Raw genomic sequence first — 21,752 nt, forward strand, 5'->3', positions numbered from 1 at the left:
TATACACTAGCTGATTTAGATGCCTCCTAGAAAGTTACCAATAGATTTCGTTCAGTAGGCTATCTAGCAGCTAGCCTATGAACACTAATTTAAGCCGTAACCTCAAAAGGTAAGGAAGATTGGATCTTGCTATGATGCCCATCATAGTCTCAAAAGATATCAATAATAATGTATGATAAAAGAGATGGAGGTTGCTGGAGCTTTTCTCTGGAGACTGAACATGAGTATCACAACTTCAGGCCTCCAATAAGCAAAGTGATGGTATTGTGGCTATTGATGAGAGTCATCTACCACCTAGTATTGCATGGTATCAGAGAGGCGTGGCATTTCTCTGTGTGGTGTGGACACTACACCTCAATCCCTGTTTACATTGGTCGCTTCCAGTATATTATGTGCTGTATTTCAGGTGGTTAATACCAGGGTTACTAACAGTTCCGCCATCATGAAGGTGCAAGCAGAAGATTTGGTTATTGCAGAATAATCGGACTTCACTGAATTTTGGTCCACTTCACTGAAGTGTAACCTTGAATATCAGTTCCATCAGCATTTTAGGCTCCCAAGCAGCAAACCCAGCTTGTCATACCTGAGAGAATATCCGTGATAGCTTCAAGGATCAAACAAAGCAATGTTAGTGAAATTGAATAGATAGGGAAAGACACGATAGTGATGGCTCAGAAAAATGTGCCAATTTCAGTTGCTGAAGATGACAGTAATCAAAGTGATTCCTAGCTATATCCTGTTATCATGACCTTTTATAATTAAAAAATCATAAAATCAAAAAAATCTTGCTCTCAGTGCCAGCATTTGAAGAGCTACTCTACAGGGTACAATATTGGACATCTTCTGAACAATCTGAAAGCATGTTGGATTCCTTTAAAAAAACTGTTTGACCCTTAGTGTAGATAATTGCCAGTTATGGTAGCCCTAAAAACTGGAGTAACAAGTATGTCAAAAGAGGAGATCAAGCACTTGGTGGTAATAGACTGTCCTTGTCATCTTACTAATTTGTGTGCTGAAAAGGAAGCTGTATGCCTTCCCATGAAAGTGGATGAATACTTGTACTTGGCGAGAATTTACTGCTATCTAGAAGTGCTAAAAGGAAAGATTTAAACAATTTCAACTGATTCATACCTCTGAAGTGAAAAAGATATTGAAGTAGGTATGTACACATTGGCTGTCTTTGGTTAAATGTGCAACTAGACTGGTAGAACAATGGTAAACTTTGAAAAATCTATTTAAATAAGAGGTTAGAAATGGGAGATAAAAACTGTATGAACACTTTTTAGAGTTACCAAATTGGAAAGTACAACACCCAATCAGTAATGAAAGGCACTAACTGATGTCCAAATCCAGTTCGTGATTCAAAAGTTTTGAAAGAAAACAAATGACTGAATTCCAGGAAAAAAAAAATTTGAATTACAGTCTTCTGATAAAAGGAATCCTAAACAGGCCAAGCAAGCTGATAAATTTTAGGCATGTCTTCCTTACTTTTCCAGAAAGTTCTGTTCATGTTCTGGCTTGAATACAACCATTTGCTTGTTTCTTTTAAATTAGCATTTAGCATTAGTAGAGGCACATGATGCAAGAAAGCAAGTTTATATACTCCAGGGGGCTCACATATGGTGAGTATGGGCTTGGCAAACCCAGGGTCCTGAGCTGGATATCATCATTTTTCTTTCTTGGTGATCTCTCTCTCTCTCTCTCTCTCTCTCTCTCTCTCTCTCTCTCTCTCTCAGGGTAACTTGGGAATTTTTTTTTTTTTTTTTTTTTGGCAGGTTGAACATAAGCCTCAGGCTTCCTTGCACCATATGGCTAATAATAATGACAATAACCATCAGCCAAAAAAAACCCTTCCCATTTCACTGATCCATTCATTCCAAATGTTTGTCTAGTTCTGCCTTGAATTTATTTAGGCTATCAACTTCCACAACAACAGATGGACGTTTGTTCCAGCAATCAACTACCCACTGGCTAAAGACAAATTTCCACACATCTATTCTACAACTGTCTTTCCACAGTTTTAATCTATGCCCCCTCAGGTTTGTAATCTGAGAAAGAGGAAGAATCCCATCAGCATTAAGCCTGCTCGATCCATTGAAGGCCTCAATCAGATTGCCTCTGGCAGAGGTGAAAGTGATTCTTGCACTGCTTCTATTGGAATGAGCAGCAGCCTGGAAAATAAGATGCAGGATATTTCAGAGACTGCTGGGAATCATTGGGGTACAAGTAAACACATGGGTTGTGTTAGGGTAGCTAAGAAAAAGAACAGGTGCATGTATACTTTTGCGTGTACACCAATGCTAGGAGTTTAGTAAATAAATTCGATGAATTTGAGGTATTGCTCAAAACATCAAAGGCAGATATTGTTGGGATTTCAGAGACGTGATGTCACACAGATATAAGGAATGCAGAACTGGAATTTGGGGAGTACAATGTCTACAGAAAGGATAGACAGGATAGGAAGGGAGGAGGGGTTATGCTATTAGTTAAGAAATACATAAAATCCAAGGAAGTGAAGCCAGTCGACATCGCTGGACAGTGCAGTGTCGAGTCAGTTTGGTGTGACATAAGCATTGGGAGATCAAAATTGAGAGTAGGAGTGTGCTATAGGCCTAATGACTCTGATGAGTATAACGAGAAACTGTACAGGGAAATAGAGTGGGCCAGTAAATCAGAGAGTCTTATAATAGGGGATTTTAATTTCCCAGATATTGACTAGATGGAGGCTGGTCACTCACACACTAGCAAGGCTTTTGTGGATTTATTGGATGATTGTTTTCTACATCAGCATGTTTGGGAGGCAACTAGAGGGAGTGATACTCTTGATTTGATTATCAGTAGTGATTCTTCATGCATTAGGAATCTGCAGATAAATGAACCACTAGGTGGCAGTGATCACAGTGTGCTGAAGTGGGAGTTACTCAAAGAGGTAACTACCATTAGGGGTAAAGGGAAGGGGTATTGCTTTCGTAAAGGCGACTACAATGGACTGAGACAGTATTTAAATTCTATACAGTGGGATCAACTGATGATATTGCCAACAGCAAATTCAAAATGGGAAGCATTCAAAGAACTTATCTTGGAAGCTACTAGGCTTTACATACCAACTAAGAAATATTGTTCAAGGTTTAGGCCTAAATGGATGTCAGATGAACTAATGAGGCATATGGCAGAGAAGAAAAATGCATGGGATACATACAAATTAACACGTGACACAGAAGCCTATGATAGATACAAGTTGATCTGTAACCAAGTTACAAAGGAGGTTAGGCAGGCGAAGGCAGATTACGAGAAATCTTTGGCAAGGGATGCAAAGATAAACAACAAAGAGTTCTTTACTTATGTAAATTATGTTGATGATCCTGCTCAGGTAGCTAACAAACTAAATGAATATTTTCCATTGACATTCACACATGAGGAGTTATTCAGGGAGGGGAATGCCAGAGGTGTATTCAACTCTGGCAGTAAGCTAGAGAATCTTGTAATAACTGAGAGTAAAGTGGAGGAGAAATTGTTGAAGATAAACACAAGAAAGGCACCTGGGGTGGATTGGATCTATCCAGTTATATTAAAGGAGGCAGCAAAGGAAGTAAGCAAACCCTTAGCCATAATTCTGAGTGCTTCCTTGGACTCTGGGGAGGTACCTATGGACTGGAGATGTGCAAATGTGACCCCAATTCACAAAGGAGGATCAAAGGCTGACACAAGTAATTATAGACCTGTTAGTTTAACTTCTGTTCCCTGAAAATTAATGAAGGCACTGGTTAAAGAAGCACTGCAGGATTATCTAGTCAAGACTTCAGTTATAGCTCGGACACAGCATGGTTTTGTTAAGGGGAAGTCTTGCCTGACCAGTTTGATTGGATACTGATGCAGTCAAAAAAGAACTGGATGCAGGGAATAACTTTGATATTATATACTTGGATCTTAGAAAGACTTTTCATACTGTTGCACACGGAAGACTGCTACACAAATTGGAGCAGTGTGGCATTGGAGATTATTGCTGTTATAGATAAAGGGGTGGTTGAGGGGGAGAAGACAGAGAGTGGTAATCAATGGACACTGCTCATCGTGGACTAATGTTATTAGTGGAGTCCCTCAGGGTTCAGTATTTTGGGTCCATTATTGTTTTCTGTATTTATAAATGATATTGATGATGATATATCAAGCTTATTGTCCAAGTTTGCAGACTATACGAAGGTTGACAGTGTTGTCAAGGACACTACTGACACTATGCTGCTGCAACAGTATCTGGAAAGGTTGAGCAGATGGGCTGAGAAGTGGCAAATGAAGTTTAACATTGACAAATGTAAAGTACTACATATGGGAAACAGCAACCCCAGAGCAATGTATCAACTCTGTGGTACTACACTGACAGTGGTAGAGAATGAAAGGGACCTGGGGGTGGTTGTGCAGGCAGATATGAAGTTCTCTGAGCAGTGCAGACGGGCTGCAAGAGTAGCTCATGGTGTATTGTCAATGATATATAGGAATTTTTCTAGCAGGGATAAGGAGGTGATTATTCCCTTGTATAAGGCAATGGTCAGGCCACACCTAGAGTACTGTATACAGGCCTGGAGACCTCATTTCAAGAAGGATGTAGAGCTGCTGGAACGAGTACAGAGAAGGGCAACAAGATTAGTGAATGGAACAAAGGGGTGCTCTTATGAAGAAAGGCTTAAGTTTTGCAAATTACAGTTTCTGGAGACTAGGCACCAGCGAGGTGATCTGATAGAGGTGTATAAAGCCTTGAATGGTTTGAGCATGCTCAGTGCTGATGGGATTCTTCCACTTGCTCAGAATAATCACCTGAGAGGGCATAAATTCAAATTGAGGAAAGACAGATGTAGGATAGACATGAGGAAATTTGCCTTTAGCCAGCGGGTGGTTGGTAGGTGGAACAGACTTCCATCCCTTGTCGTGGAAGTTGATAGCCTAAATAAGTTTAAGGCTCAGCTGGACAGGTATTTCGAACGAACAGAGGGGTGAAGTGAAAGTGGTTATTTTTTATTTATTTATTATTTTTTTTTTTTTTTTTTGGGGCTGATGCTCCATAAGCTTGCTTTCTTGCATCAAATGCCTCTACTAATGCTAATGCCTCGCAGGTACCTAGTCTCCTGAAGTTGCAATTTGCAGAACTTAAACCTGTCTTCATATGAGCACCCATTTGTTCCCTTCTCCATTCTTGTTGCCCTTCTCTGTTCTTGTTCTGGCAACTCTACATCCTTCCTAAAAAATGAGGCTTCTAGAGCTGCAGTACTCAAGGTGTGGCCTTATACAAGGGGATAATCACTTCCTTATCTGCAAAATTCCTGTATATCATTGACAAGATCCCATGACCTACTCTGGCAGATGTATGTGCTGATCAGAAAACTTCATATCTGACTATACAATCACTCCAAGGTAGTGCAGAACTAGTACAACAACCAATCATTTGGTTGTTGCAAGACAATCAGACTTCCCTGAATTTTGGTCCAATTCACCGAAGTGTAACCTGAATATCAGTTCCATCAGTATTTTATGTGACCTTAATGCCTTGACTACATTGACAAATGCAGTGCTTTACATTTGTCAATGTTAAACTTCAGTTGCCACTTCTCAGCCCATCTACCAAACTTTTCCCGATCCTGTTGCAACAACATACTGTCATTAACAACCCTGCCAACCTTTGTATCTTCTGAAAACATTGACATTAAGCTTGATAAACTTTCATCAATATCAATGATAAATACGCAAAACAACAATGGGCCTAACACCGAACCTTGAGGGACACCAGTAATAACATTAGTCCACGTAGAGCAGTACCCATTGACCACCACTCTGTCTTCTTCCACTCAACCATCCATTGTAGCAACTTTCCCTTAATGCCATACTGCTCCAATTTGTACAGTAGTCTTCCATGTGCAACAGTATCAAAAGCTTTCCTGAAATTCAAATATATGATATCAAAATTATTTTTTGCATCCAGTTCCTTTGTGACTACATCAAAGTATCCCAGGCCGCCGTAGCCAGGTGGGTAGGAGCAGCAGTGTGTTGCACACGCTTCTTGATTAGACCGGAGTTCAAGCCCGTGACCACCAAATACGGAGGATATGGAAAGGTCAGGGAATGACCACCGTATATCCCTGGAGCAATATGGCCTTAGTTGCTAATGCTCCTAAAAACGAAATAATAACAACAACAACAACAATATAGTATCCCATAAAATTGGTCAGACAAGACTTCCCCTTGACAACCCCCCCCCCCATGCTGTGTCTGAATTATTGCTGCAGTCTTCTCTAAATGATCCTGCAATGCTTCTTTAACCAGTGACTCCATTATTTTCCTTGGAACAGAAGAAACTAACAGGTCTGTAATTACTTGTCACCCTTTGATCCCCTTTGTGAATTGGAGGCACATTTGCACATCTCCAGTCCGTGGGGACTTCCTCCCGAGTCCAAGGATGCTCTCATAATTATGGCTAGCTAAGGGGTTCTGTAGCTATCTGAGAATGATCATCTACAGTAAAATCATTGATATCAAGTGGACCAATCTGATTCATCCCTTCCTTTTAGGGTTTATATAAATAAAGAAGTCTTTTCTGTTTTTCTTTGCATCCTTTGCCTCAGATTTTTCATAATCTGCCTAACCTCCTTTGTGACTTGATTACAGACTAGCCTGCATCTACTGTAGGCTTCTGTGTCTCCTGACAATTTATGTGCATCCCATGCATTTTTCTTCTCTGCCATGTGTTTCATTAGTTCATCTGATATCCATTTGGGCCTGAACCTAGAGCAGTATTTCTTAGTTGGAACAAAAACCCTATAATTCCAAGATTACTTCCTTGAATGCTTCCTGCTTAGAATTTGCTGTTGGTAAAATCATCAGTTGGTCCCACTGTATAAAACCTAAAAAATCTCTGAGACCACTGTAGTCACCTTTACGAAAGCAAAAACCCTTCCCTTTATCCTTGATGGTAATTACATCTTTAAGTAAATCCCACATCAGTGCACTGTGATCACTGCTACCTAGTGGTTCCTTTATCTGTAAATTCTTAATGCATGAATAATCACTGCTTATAATCAGATCAAGAGTGTTACTCCCCATTGTTGCCTCCCTAACATGCTGCTGTAGAAAACAATCATCCAATAAATCCACAAAAGCGTTGCTAGTGTGCAAGTGACTAACCCTCAAGTTCCAGTCTATATCTGGGAAGTTAAAATTCCCCATTATAAGACACTGATTTACTGGCCCACTCTATTTCTCTGTATAATTGTTCATTGTACTCATCAGAGTCATTAGGCTTATAACAAACTTGCACCCTCATATTTTCTTTCCCAGTGTTTGTCACACCAAACTGACTCAACATTGCACTGTCCATCTATGTCAACTGGATGCACTTCCTTAGATTGTGTTTCTTAACTAACAGCATAACCCCTCCTCCCTTCTTATCATGTCTATCCTTTCTGTACACATTGTACTTCCCAAATTCCAATTCTGCATCCTTTATACCTGAGTGGCACCAAGTCTATGATATCCGAACGATATTTGCCTTGCATGTCTTAACCAGCACTTCAAATTCATCAAATTTGTTTACTATACTCCTAGCATTGGTGTACATGCAACTATACATGCACCTGTTCTTAATCTTAGTTACTCTAACACAGCCCATGTATTTATTTGTTTCGTGAACCCCAGCAGTTTCTGAAGTCCCCAGCAACTGGCTTTCTGGGTTGCTGCTCATTCCAATAGGAGCATTGCAAGAATCATTTTCACCTCTGCCTGCGTCTCCTGTTAAACCATTGGTCTGTGAATCCCTCTCCAAGCTCGCAGTTTTCCGACCCACCTAACATTGGCTTGATAGCATCAGCAAATATTCTTGCACCCTTTCTATTTAAGTGTATCCCATCCCTGTAGAAGCAAGCTCTCCTGTAAACAAGCACAGACCATGCTGAGAAAAATTCTTCCCCATTAGCCCTGCACAATCTCTCCAGGGCTGAATTGATTGAAAAAGCTCACATCATATGCTCCCTTCTATCGTGTCTGCACAGGATTTCAGGTACTTTCAAATTTAACCCTAATTCACGACTTTTTTTCGGCATTGACCTATACTTGCTTAGTAAATCCGCAGATCTCCTACACTTAATGTTATTAGTGCCAATGTGTACAACGATATCACCTTTTGTGCCTTTAAAAGATGATATCTGCTCTACAATGTCATCTACTTTTTCCCCTTGCAGACATACCCTGGTCCTATTCCTACTATCCTTTTTGCACAATATATTTCCCATTTCCCTGACAAATTGAATCACCAACAATAACTTAGCTCCTGTAGGACCAGCTCATTCTGCCCTGAAGGTTGCCACTATGTTGCCTGGTTTATAAGAGTGTGCTCTGGTTTTGAGTTGGGCAGCTGAGAATTTGATGGGCCCTCCCCATTTTAATTCCTTTGAGGGCATCCACCCAACTCTTCAAGCTCTCATAGACACCCATCAGAATGCTGAGTTGGCACCTAATTTCTTCACATTCTCTGCACCTAGCACACACACAAAGACATCCTCCATGGCTATATCATGTCCTGTTCGAGAGAGATCCGCAAACATGTTGCATTTTGCACATTTTTTTTAGACTGATGCATTGGAGAATTGTACCTTATGGTTCTCCTGTGAACCCCAGCTACTTTGCACAAGTTGCTTTGCTGCTCTAGTCTGGGGCATGATTTCCATTTAAATACAATTTAGTTAACAATAAAAATTAAAAGGATTTATAAATTTAATTGATTAATTGCAAAACTATACTAAGCTAACAGATTCCTACTACATTCCTATATATTATGCTATCTAGTTTTACATTATGCCTTATGGTATCAAGTTTGAGATATATGTAATGCTATTCCTTATCGATACTACACAAGCGGCAAGGTTTGAATGGTACAAGTTTTACCGATACTTAGCAATAACCCACAAACTCTCTGTCTAAGTTGAAAATAAACTAAGTATTGTAAATAGGAATATAAAGCTACTTCTAGAAAGTAAATTATATGCCAATTTAGTCAATAAAATGGTAAAAATTTAAGAAAAACTTCTCTATTTGCTGGAGCCGTAAAAACTTCGCCAAGCTAAAAAAGCACCAAACTAATCTTGTTCCGAAGTCCCAAATGTGTCCATATTTGAAAATCTGGACTTAACTCTTTAATCCAGTGTACCTCACATTCATATGTACTAATGCCGTTACTCCTAGACATGTGCAAATTTATTATACTAACAGTTTTTAAATCTTACACTTCCATTTTGGAAGTCGATTACCATAGACTAAACCAGTTAGATGATTCTGACTTAGTTGTAAGCATTTCTTCTGATAAGGGAATATCTGCATAGGCATTTCTTGTGGAGAGTCTGGAAAAAAAAAAAAAAAAAAGATTCTGTTCTTTAGTTCATTGACTATGTGGTGCGCAAATTCCCACTGAAAAACATTCTTACAAATTCTGATGTAATATAGATTTCATTAGTAGGCAGAGCAACAGTTTCAAAATTGAAATTTTTTGCAGAGAGGTTTCCGTTACTCCTGGCGCCTCCGTAGTCAGGTGGGAAGGAGCAGCAGTGTGTAGCACACGCTTCTTGACTAGACTAGGGTTCGAGCCCCCCGTCACCACCAAATATGGAGAATGCGGAAAGGTCAGGGAATGACCACTGCATGTTCCCGGAGCAATATGGCCTTAGTTGCTAATGCTCCTAAAAACCAAAACAATGAACAAACTGTTACTCCTTGGTATCATTGAAGATAAAGGAATAGGTGAAGCAGTAGTTGTTTTGCAACATCAGTTTTGTCAGTTTCAGTGTGAGGATCTACCAGACACTATCATGAAAGAAGAAAAAATAGTTTCTTCTTTCATAAGTTTCTTCTCTTGTGTGTACCTTTGCTGTGTCTATAGTAGTCCTGGGTTGTGGAACTGACAAGTGCATGAAATATAACAGCATATCCCAATCATGCTTGCATTTTAACAATTCCTAATAGGCAATACTAGGTGTGAGAGAATATTCAGCCAGGTGAAAAAAACTTAGTTCAGATTTTCTCATTCTGGTGATGCTTTGGAAATGCCCTTGACAGCCAAGTCTAGACAAGAGGGCCATTATTATATTTCTGAAGAGAAAAAAATATGCAACATTATTTTTCTTGAAGCAACCAAAATCAGTTCATGTTGATTTAAAAAAAAAAAATTGCGATAATTTTGAGATAATTGAACAGAAAATCCAAAATCCACAGACAGAAAAATCCTAGGTTAGCTAATGCTTGAAAGCATACTTTACTCTTAAATAATTCCGTGTCTGTATCTAAATATGAAATGTGTATATTTTCAGTGAAATTTCATTTCTAGTGCAGTGTGTAAAAAAAACCATCTGCTTTTTCCGAGAAATTTCCCATTTTTTGTCTGTTTTTGCCCAGAAATCTCCTGTTTTGCTCCAACTTTTTGAAAGTTAAAAGTTGGCAGCTGTGCAATTGCTGTCCTGTTTCACCCCAACCAGCGATTTCTTAACAGCAGTCTCATTAAGCATTAACATCAAACGCGTGAAAATTTTTTTTTTTAGGTCCTAGCCACTGAAATCCAAGGACTAGGTGACAGGACTTGTCAGAGCAACTTGTGATACTGGACACACCCGGCTAGCCTCCACATGGCGAGGTATGGTCAACGTCGAGGCCTGACGGCCAATACACCGGACAAACATTGGGCACAATGCATCACACTGCACAGACACGGCCCACACTTTCAAGTCTCTGGCTTGACAGTGTACTGTCCTCGATACAGCGAACACACGCGGAGATGGGAGAAATCCCAGGTGCAGTCTGACACGAACATACCTTATACCAACTCATACACCATCTCGAAACATTCCATCTGATTAATAATTGGTGATATGAATTCCATCATCATTCACACATGATAGCTTGGCTTAAGTTACTTATCTGTAAACAGATTCCTTGGAGAGGGTTCAAAAAGTTGAAGAAAGCATTTGCTGTCAATATTTCTCAGATTGTTGAGAATGTTTGGCATAAAGGCCTTTTAAGCAAACCTTTATTGTATGGTCTACTTTTTTGATTTTACAAACTGGGCAGTGAGTTTTTTCTGTGTCTGATCTGTTGATAGTCTGCTGCTTCCATTAGCCTATTTCTCAACTAATACCGGAATACCTCAAATTTAGTTCTCATATCTTTCACATACTCATTTTCTCTTGTATAATAATGTTTTCCATTGACTGAAAATTATATCCATAGTTTCACTTATGATACTACACTGCTCTCCTCAATCCAGTTTGACAAATCAACAACTCAGAAACAACTGCACCTTCTTGCTTATTCATGCAGCAGTTCTACTGACGTCCATTTGGAGGGTGGGGGGAATTTAGTTAATTTTAATTCTCCCACTATTCCAGTTCTGTCTTTTTTCTCACAAAAAAAGAATCTGTTACTCCTGCATTCATCAACACTCATATTTCTAGACAAGAACACACCTCTTTACTTATGATAACCCTTACTTCTGACTTTTCTTGCCATATACATATTACCAACACTGCTTTAAGATTTCTCTTTCAGCTGTACAAATTGCCACTGTGCCCTACCTTTAAAATTATTTCCACATCTGTAGTGATATCTCCAATCCCCTTAAAGCCTTTTTGACTCTATCCAAAACTCTTAATAAAACTCTTTTCTATAATAAGGTTAATTAATCACAAGAGGGGTGCCTCTTGTGAATTCATTCCATTCCTGTCACATTGATGTTTCATTTTTACTGCATCCTTTTCTACAGATATTTCCAGGACACTGTTCTTCTGAATTAGTATCTGTAATTGCTCCTCTTTCTTTCAAACAATTTTGATCATATGCATCATCTAGTCAGTATGCAGCCACAGTTCAAAAGCAAACTCACTGAACTAACTTTTCTTTTTATTCTTCATTTATCCATTCTATTTCTGTCTTTTGGAACAACCTTCCTTCTTATTGATTTCAACCTAAAGAAAATCAGTTCCAGTATCAACAAATATCTTATAGTTTCTCAACCCATTCAGAGTGGTAGTATATATAGAGGCTCCAGTAACGTTTTCTGTTGGACACCCAGTAAAAATTAAAAAAAAAAAAAAAAAAAAGTCACCATTATTGTAAATATATCTTTGCAATTAATGATTTTAGTACAGGCAACCCCAATATAACATGGTACTTCTACAACACGGTTTTGCTCTAACACAATTAATAAATTGCAGCAATCCTCGTACAACAAGGTACTTGTTGTATAAGTACCGTTTGATAATTGCTGGGAATCTCGCACAACATGGCATTTTTGAGCTTTTGTGCTCAGAAAACCCTGCTATTATGTTAGATATAATTTTCAACATTATTATTCCTTTTTGTGAATCCCTGCTGTTGACTCGCTAATTGTTATCGCCTTCATGATATTTTTCTTAAGCACATTTCTGGAGGTCACTACCATAAAACAATAAAAACAACAGTTTCCAGTTTATTGGTCTTTTCTGTTAGTGTAATCAATTATAAACGAGTAATAAACTTGATCACCTTGCATTTTCTATAGTACCGATAGCTAGAATTCTGTGGGTTTTCATGTTATTATGGTGAAATATGTTTTCCCTTCCAAGAAATATTCAATCATATAAAAAACATAAATAAATTTTCAGAAACCCATTACTCTGAATTGTGTTTGTTGCACCTTGTGTGTGCCATGTTCTTTGTTATTAATTGCTTATCATTTTTACTGTTTTAAATTTTACAAAAAAAAAAAAGTCAGTGAACAGAAATATCAATTATTATAGTACATATTAATTAAGCTATGTATGTAAGCATAAATTTATTTTTATTTTGTTAGCCAGAAAATATCCTTTCGATTTTCACGTATCATTTAAAGCTGGGGGTTCCACTGTATTTTGTTGGCAGATCACTGGGTTAGGTTCTCTGCTATTGAACTTGTGCTCGTTTGAGACCATAAAAAATAATTGTGACTTTGAATAGTGCAGTTCGTAACTTTTAAAGAGAGCAGAAGGTACACAAAATCTAGATGCTGCAGAAGAGATTGTGCTTAGCAGCGATGAAGAGGAAGAAAATTAAATGAACATACATTATTTCACATATAAGTATCACAGTTCATATGGTAAGACATTTGTTCAGTTATTACTATTTAAGTTACTACTATTATAAAAATAAAGTTAAAATATTAGGTTATTACTATTATAAAAATTAAGTTTCCAATAGTTATAAAAAAAAAATGCGTATTTTTGTTAGCTTTTGGAATGTAACCACCCTTTTTGTATTGGTTCTTAGTCCCATATAACATGGTTTCGCATCACACGAGATTTTGTAGGAACCAAACTACTGTGTTATACGAGGATTACCTGTAGTTTTTTTTTTTTAAATATAACTAAGTGCTCTCTATATGTAAATTAAGCACACTGCTACATTGAAAGTACATAATTTACAGAACTTTAATTAAAAAGTTACACAATATAATAGCGTAGCTTAATTTAATTTATTATGATACTCACCTTTTTATAATCTGCATTGATGTTGGAATAAATTGGATGATAATTTTAAATTTAAGTTAGCATGAATAAGTTATGGTTTTAAAAACAGAATTAAAATGTGCGCAAGGAAGTAGAAGTGCACGTCATTGTCCTTGGTTGTCAATGTTGAAATTTGAAACGATTTTAGTTATACGGTTGGAAACAGAAGGCCAATAGCCATAATAAGTGGCTTTCGTTTTACACATCTTCAGTTGGCAATGGTAGAATGAGAATAAACACGTGTATTTAAGAAGACTAGGTTCCTGTGATGCTCCTGGATACACGTGGGAATCTCAGGTGCATGAGATTCCAGACCGGTGCTATGTTATAGGGTAGTTTGGAATTTAATACTTGAAGAGTGGAATGGCGGCGAAACCATTCTATAACTAGGGCTTCATATTGGAAAATTTTAAAACTGGATTTTAATTTGATAATAGGAATGGCTGAATCTACTAAGTGGGTGTGGTTGTGGGATTGAACATGTGTTGCTAATTCGGTATTGGACTGTCCCGTCTTAAAGCTATTGTAGTGGTAGTAAGCACGTGTGTTTGATGTTTTGGTAGAACCATATTTTGTGGTGGTGCTACCAATGTAGCAAGCGTTACAGTTATCTTGACATTTTATTAAGTAGATGATATTATTCATGTCACTAATGTGGTAATTTTGTGTATCTTTATATGAGTTGAATAATGAACCTAGTTTATTGTAAGATGAGAATGCAAGGGTGATATCAGTACTTTTGAATGAATGGCGGAATTGGTTGGCAAAATTACTATGGTAAGGGAGGATAATACGTGGATTATTATTGGACATGCGTTTGGGTGGGTTGTTGATATTATTTTGGACTGTGATAATAGTTTGTTTGATTAATTGAATAGGATATTTCCTAGATATGAATTTACTTGTAAGATATTGTAGTTCATTATTAAGGTCATAATGTGTGGAACTGTATTTTATAGCATTGTAAATTTGATTATAAAGGACTGCTTTTTTTGTGTTGAGGGGGTGATGTGATTCAAAGTGTAAGTATTTGCCCGTGTGAGTATTTTTTCTGAAAATTCTTGTTCCTAGTTTTGTATCGCTTCTGTATATAGTGAGGTTTAGGAAATTAATTTGTCCCTTTTCTTCCAATTCCAGGGTATATTTTAATCTATTATGCATGGAATTAAATTTAATGAAAAGATCATTTATTGTGGATTTGTGCCCTATTAAGAAGATATCGTCAGCGTATCGTATAAATAATTTAATATCAGGGGGTATGGTTGTAATATATGATTTTCTACGGAGGCTAGGTAAATTTCAGATAGGGGGCTGAGATTTGGCATCTAATAGAAAGGTTGAAAGGTTGTTCCTAGGTTGTACCCTAGGAACGCCCCTGCATTTTGGAACTTCTTTGGTTCCTGCATCAGTGGCACTACATAAAAATTTAAATAGATCAGTAGATATTTTTGTATGCTGTTCTATGCCAAGTGTTTCAAGACTCTTTGGTTCCCCTGTCAGTAGCACTACATAAAAATTAAAAGAGGAAAACAGAGTCCTGAAATGTTTGGCATTACTTATATAAATTTTTAATTAAAGTTCTCTCAATTATATTCTTCCAGTGCTGTGTACTATGTTTAATTTGTATATTGTTTATCTCTGAATTATCAACATTGATATTCAACTGATGGAGTTATAATGTTACTCTAACTTTTATTTAGGATCTTCCTGAAGAAGCGCCACATAGCATACCTGAAACTTGTCCAGATCCTCATTGGCCTCACAGTGGTGAAATAGTATTTAGTAATGTTTCTTTAAGGTACCGGGAAGGGCTGCCATTTGTGTTGGAGTCAGTATCCTGTCACATTAATGGAGGGGAGAAAATAGGTGTTGTTGGAAGGACTGGAGCAGGTATGTTTTAGAATTTAATTGAGTGGGAATCAGTACATATTTATTATATTAAAAATAATATTTATATAATTGTGCTTTTCAAGCAAAAATGACGTTAAGAGCTCTTGGTTTTTCTGTAATAAAAGTTAAACTTACATCTATTTTAGTTTTACCACAAATTTCCTTAGTGCTACACTACAGATATACAATGTTTCCATAAAAAAAGGATGTCTAATATAACATTCAATTTTTTTTTTTTTTTTTTTTGTTTTGTATATTAGTCATTTCACAAAAGACTTGTTCTCTGAATAGCACAATTGGATGAGAAATTGGCAAATTCAATTATATTAACCCAGCAGTAGCCATGTAAGACATGACAGGTACCACTTAAAAATAACAATCCTGCATTTACCTTTAATTAATGATTACAAATCTGAATTTTTTTCTAGTTTTCTAAGTATAGTTAAACTTTTACTGCAAAATAGTTCTGGATTTTTTTTTTTTTTTTTTTTTTTACAGTTTGCAGCACAATTAAACTTGAGCACTTGTCAGGTGCTACACAGCTATCTTTGTAACTGTTTGTGTTAAGACGAATGTGGAACCGATATGTACCAACATTGATATGAACGTTCAAATCATATATTTGTTTATAAGTCAAGATTACTTGTCCTTTCTCCTCCACTGTTAAGTCAACATCTGTAAGTCTCACTCGAGTCTTTTGTGAAATAACAAATCTGTTATTGTGTTCATGTAAATCAGGGGCTCACGTCTGGTGAGTATGGGCTTGGCAAACCCAGGGTCCTGAGCTGGATATCATTATTCTTCTTTCTTGGTGATTCTGTTAGACTGAGAGTTTCGGGATCTCTCAATAATCAGGCGGAATCTATTCTCTGATAAATAGCTAATGCAGTGTCTTGGGATATTTTAAACTTGATTAAAAACGACGCCTCTTTAAAACTCTTCGGTCTACCCAAAATAAACCATTCAATTGTTGCAAATTATATCTCGGGAATCTGTGGGATAAGATTATAAAACTATATTCATTCAAAACCTATGTTCTAATACAATAAGAGAGCAGAAACTTATTTTCGATGGAGTGTACGGACCAATAATGCTTTTCCCCATTGCCCTGGTTCAACAAAGCCAGAACATCTCCGCTTTCATGCCCACGATGGTACTTGAAGGGGATTTATTGCTATAGCGTGGGGGGGACGTTGAGGTGTCCCTGCGAAATGGACATTCCACGATGATTCTATCACTGTGACGTAGAACGAGATAATGTTAGTATATAAGAGATGGGAGGCACCAAGAAAGGGAAGAAGGAGAGACCTTTTAGCTTTTCCAAGAGAAAGACTGGCAGGAGAGTGGAACGTCTCGCTGTCAAAAGTCCAGGGTCCAAACGATGTGAAGGGAAGGTTCTGCAGTCGTGTATCACTCCAGCCAAAAGAACGGCCGAGGAGAAATCAAGACAAAAAGGAAGCATGGCTCAGAAGACCACACCCTAGTTTCTACCGGAGGAGAGGAGGTCGCACCAGCTGTCCTGAAGCAAGAGATTTAACTGGTAAGCCCTTATCTCATTTGTGCGAATGTAACCTTAGAATATGACACAAACAGATACCATTTCAATGCTTCCTTCCTAAATATTTAACCTTTGTGTATTTGATAATAAAATGAGAATTTCTCCCAGAGTAGTTGGTACACAGAATCTTACAGCAAAGTGCTGGGGAGATAAGAACCAAGAGGGGAGGAACCTGTTCACATTAGAACGGAAGTAAGATGGTCTAAAGGTGATGAGCACATCAAAAGTACTTTGCCCAAGGTTCTTCTGTTCCAACCGCTCTTGGTCTGTGTTGAAGTATTTTGTGAATTGAATTGTTGTGTGAATGTTGTAGCTTGTAAATCTAGAACCAAACAATAAGTCTATTGAAGGAATAGTTCCAGTGATACCAGAATCCAGTATGTTGTAAGCCAATACCATATCCTTGTTATGATCAGAAACCTAGAAGCAATAATATACATAATTGTAACTTCTACACAAACTCACTAGATGGAGGCGCCTCCGTAGCCAGGTGGGAAGGAGCAGCAGTGCATAGCACATGCTTCTTGATTAGACCGGGGTTCGAGCCCGTCACCACCAAATACAGAGGATGCGGAAAGGTCAGGGAATGACCACCGCATATCCCGGAGCAATATGGCCTTAGTTGCTAATGCTCCTAAAAACCAAATAACAAACAACAACAAATCACTAGATGGAGTGTAAATCTGTATGCATGTTTTCTTTTGTGATAATAAAGATTGTTATGTGTTACGCAATGTCTCATTCTCTCTGCCGGTAATCAAATACACCAGTGCAAACTAGTTCGAACCCAGGAGGGGGTCATTGCGGGGGGATCGAGTTGACATCCTGTGTTCACTCGATCTATTAAACACAACGCGAATTCGATGCTGCAGCGATTGGGTGCTAGAACGGCATTTAATAGCCGAGAGCACAGATTTTGTCCTAGCCCGACGATCATCTCATTTAGAACAATTATCATAGGAAAAGTAATACGGCCATAGGTCGAGGGGAATAAACACAGAAAGAGACATAGACAAAGAGAAAGAGAGAGCCCCTGACAATTCTCTCTCTCTCTCTCAGGGTAATGTGGGAATTTTTTTTTTTAATTGGTGCAGCAATCCCCTTAAGGTGCAGGCTTCCTTGCACCATATGACTAATAATAATAATAATAAAGACAGGAAAGTCGATCAGATCAGCATAACATTGTGATTGTCCACATGACTGTCAATCACAATCACCTTAATAATACAACTGCACTAAGACTACTTCATGGACTGGCCATGGATGCCAAGCGTTATTGTGATCGAGCGATTCTCTGAGCTTTTTATAAAGCGTTTTCTCACTGCGACAGTTCTTTTTAATTTGGAAAGTTTTTCTTATTTAATGTTATTTATTGTTAACTTACTCTTACGAATTGTAAGTAAGTTACAGAAAGGAAAACCACCTTTCTTTTTTCTTTCCTTAAAACTAACAAACTAACTTACACCGCTTGGTCACTCTAGCAGCACTGCTCCTGCCTCCCCGTGGCGGGGCCAATAACCTTGGCAGAAAAGGTTCTCTGCCAAGGGCTAAAAGGAGCTGACATGGATCACAAAGACAGTTATCCATCTGTTGAGCCTCGTGCTTCAACCTGTTCAAGGACAGACCAAACTGACTTTGACACTTCCCATCCTAAGAGACAAAGAACAGAAGGTTCCAAAAAAGGAATCACCGCTGTTTCTTATAATACATTCCCAAACAAGTCAACCGATAGGTGCACTCTCTCCATTTCTTATCCAGAAATGTCTCGAGAATGCTGCCAGACCACCTAAAATGGTGAAAAGACTCCGCTCAGGAGATCTACTTATAGAGACTATGAATAGTAGGCACTCTGAAGCCCTACTAAGAATCTCAAAATTTGCGAATATTCCTGTCACAGTAACTCCACATGCCACCCTAAATTCATCCAAAGGAGTAGCTCTGTGAGTGAACTTATTAAATGTTACTGAAGAGGAATTAGTCCAAGAGCTACAAGACTAAAAAGTTATCCAGGCAAAGCGAATTAAAATCAAGAAAGATGGTGAACTGGTTCCAACACGCAGTGTCGGAACCAGTTCAACCTTTTCAACACCAATCCTTCCAGCTATAGTTAAGGCTGGATATCTGAACTGCCATATCCGACCTTATATCCCCAATCCTCTCAGGTGCTTCAAGCGCCAAAAATTTGGCCATGCTCAAACAGTGTGTAGAGGGGTTTCAGTGTGCCCCAACTGTGGATCCAAGGAACACACTCAGACAGACTGCCCAGCATAAACACCAGTATGTCCAAACTGTAACGGTAACCATTCAGCTTACTCAAAAGTTTGTGAAACCTGGAAAACAGGAAAGATGATACAGAAATACAAAATAGAAAACAAAGTGACTTATCAAGAAGCAAGGAAACAAGTTTTGCTCACAGTACCGAAACTCACATATGCAGCTGCAACACAAAAATACAAATCAGAAGGAACCCAAACTGAAGTGTCCATACCACCAGCTACATCCATTTCTGGCTGGGCTCGGGCTGTTCTAGCGAATCTGCAGGAGTCCCCTAAAGAACAAGTAAAAGACCAAGTAAATAATACCCCAGTCACCATACCACCAACTATTACTCCATCACGTTCAGATACTGAAAGTCTGAGGAATCTTAAACTGAAAAATACTCTAACTGCAGATATGGAAACCGATGACACCACTAACAATGATGAAACAGTCTTAGAAATACATGCTGAGGAAGACATGGATACTGCACGACCCACTTTCCCAAGAAAAGATAAAATAAAATTGGAACGCCATAAACAGATTGGCTCTAAAAAACAGTCAGAAATACTTTCTACTTCAAAAGCTAAATAATGGATCTGATTCAGTGGAATTGTAGAGGCCTCCATAGCAACATAGACGATATTCACGACTTGATAAATCAGCATCATCCAGTAGGCATCTGTCTACAAGAAACGAATCTCTCTCCACACTTTCAGTTAAAAACTATACCTTGTTCAGGCAAGATAGGATCTCTGCCCATGGGTCACATGGTGGTGTAGCTATATTGATTGACAGTAAAATCCCATCCAGACATATTCCTGTACAAAGCACTTTAGAAGTAGTTGCAGTACACTTTGCTCTTGGCACAACACTTCCTCTTGTATCCATATATATCTCACCAAATCAGAACTGCTCGATAACTGAACTAGATGATCTTATCTTACAACTACCTTCTCCTTTCTGCATATTGGGTGATTTTAATGCGCATCACCAAGGAAACAAGTTTTGCTCACAGTACCTGACAGTTATGGGCATCTTTACATACAGACAACCGGGGATGCAAGATAAAGGCTTTTCTTGTAAAGCATAATATCACACAGGCTCCGACACCTATGTCCATTTTTCAACAGGCTCAACTTCTGCTATAGATCTGTCATTATGCTCACCAATGTTATTTCCAGACTTCGATTGGAGAGTTTCAGAAAATCCATTAAACAGTGACCATTTTCCTATAATCCAAAGGCTCTGCACAAGAAGAAACTTACCAGTAAGTGGTCGAACTAAGTGGAAATTCCCAAAAGCTGACTGGAATAAATATGCATCAAGCATTACACTAGATGATAATATTATCCATCATCACTCCATAGATGATACCGTTAAACACATCACAGAACAAATGTTGGCAGCAGCTGCTACTACCATTCCTAAAACTTCAATTAAAGGATCCAAACACAAAAATTACTGGTGGAATTCGCCATGTAACACTGCTAAGGGGAAAAAGAACAAGGCATGGAATCAGTTCCAAAAAAATCCAACCACTGCCAATCGGATTATCTACAAGAAACTTAAAGCCCAGGCCCGGTACATCCGGCGAAAAGCTAAAAAAGAGTCTTGGATTCGTTTTGCTTCATCTGTCACTAAAGACACAAGTGCAGGACTGATCTGGCAGAAATTAAGATGCCTTACTGGAAAGTCTCCATCAATTCCTTCCTCGATCATTGTCTATAAAGGACAAGAGGTAACCCTTCCCAAGAATATTGCAAACATCCTCGCGGAATCTTTTGCTCACCATTCTGCATCAACTGCATATGATCCAACTTTTCTAAAAGCCAAATCAATAGCTGAAAAATAGATAATTTATATCAGAACGAAGTCAGCCCTCTCTTATAATGAACCACTTACCAAGTATGAATTAGAAGAATCTTTAAAAAAATCAGCCAATAGTGCACCTGGTCCAGACGGCATATACTACTTAATGTTAAAGAATCTAAATGAGAGAACTCGTTACTCTCTCCTAAAACTTTTCAACCGAATATTTGTCACAAATTACTTTCCCCTATCCTGAGACATTCTGTAGTTCTACCCATTCCAAAACCAGGAAAAGACCAATCAGACCCGCATAATTATAGACCAATCTCACTTACTAGCTGCTTAGGACTCTGGAAAAATTGGTACATCGTCGCCTCACCTGGTATCTGGAAACTCAAACTACTGTGAACAATGATCAGTTTGGATTTCGTAAAAACAGGTCTACCTTAGACCTTGTGATAAAGGCTGAGGCAAATCTGTGAAATACATTCATAAAAAACAAACATTTGGTTATGGTGAGCTTAGATACAGAGAAAGCCTTTGAAACTACATGGCATCATGGCATCCTTCGTGACCTACATGCCCTAGGACTAAGAGGACATTTACCAGCATTAATTCAGAGCTTTCTCGAATATTGAACTCTCCAGGTCTGTTAGGTACACTCTCCAAAATCTACATACAGGAGGAAGGAGTCC

The 21,752-nt window shown here is 38.2% G+C and overlaps 1 protein-coding gene across 1 annotated transcript in view; it reads left to right on the forward strand.

Moving 5' to 3' along the window:
• The window catches only part of LOC150091500 (ATP-binding cassette sub-family C member 5-like), a 177,500-nt gene that overhangs the window by 36,864 nt on the left and 118,884 nt on the right, over nt 1-21,752 (forward strand). The window contains exon 4 of the mRNA XM_090384200.1: nt 15,242-15,431. Coding sequence (XP_090240326.1) covers nt 15,242-15,431 — 190 coding nt within the window. The remainder of the gene's footprint in view (nt 1-15,241; nt 15,432-21,752) is intronic.

Source organism: Mastigoproctus giganteus, chromosome 1 (assembly GCF_048544385.1).
Source record: "Mastigoproctus giganteus isolate SK-2022 chromosome 1, ASM4854438v1, whole genome shotgun sequence".
In the NCBI taxonomy this organism is placed as follows: domain Eukaryota; kingdom Metazoa; phylum Arthropoda; class Arachnida; order Uropygi; family Thelyphonidae; genus Mastigoproctus; species Mastigoproctus giganteus.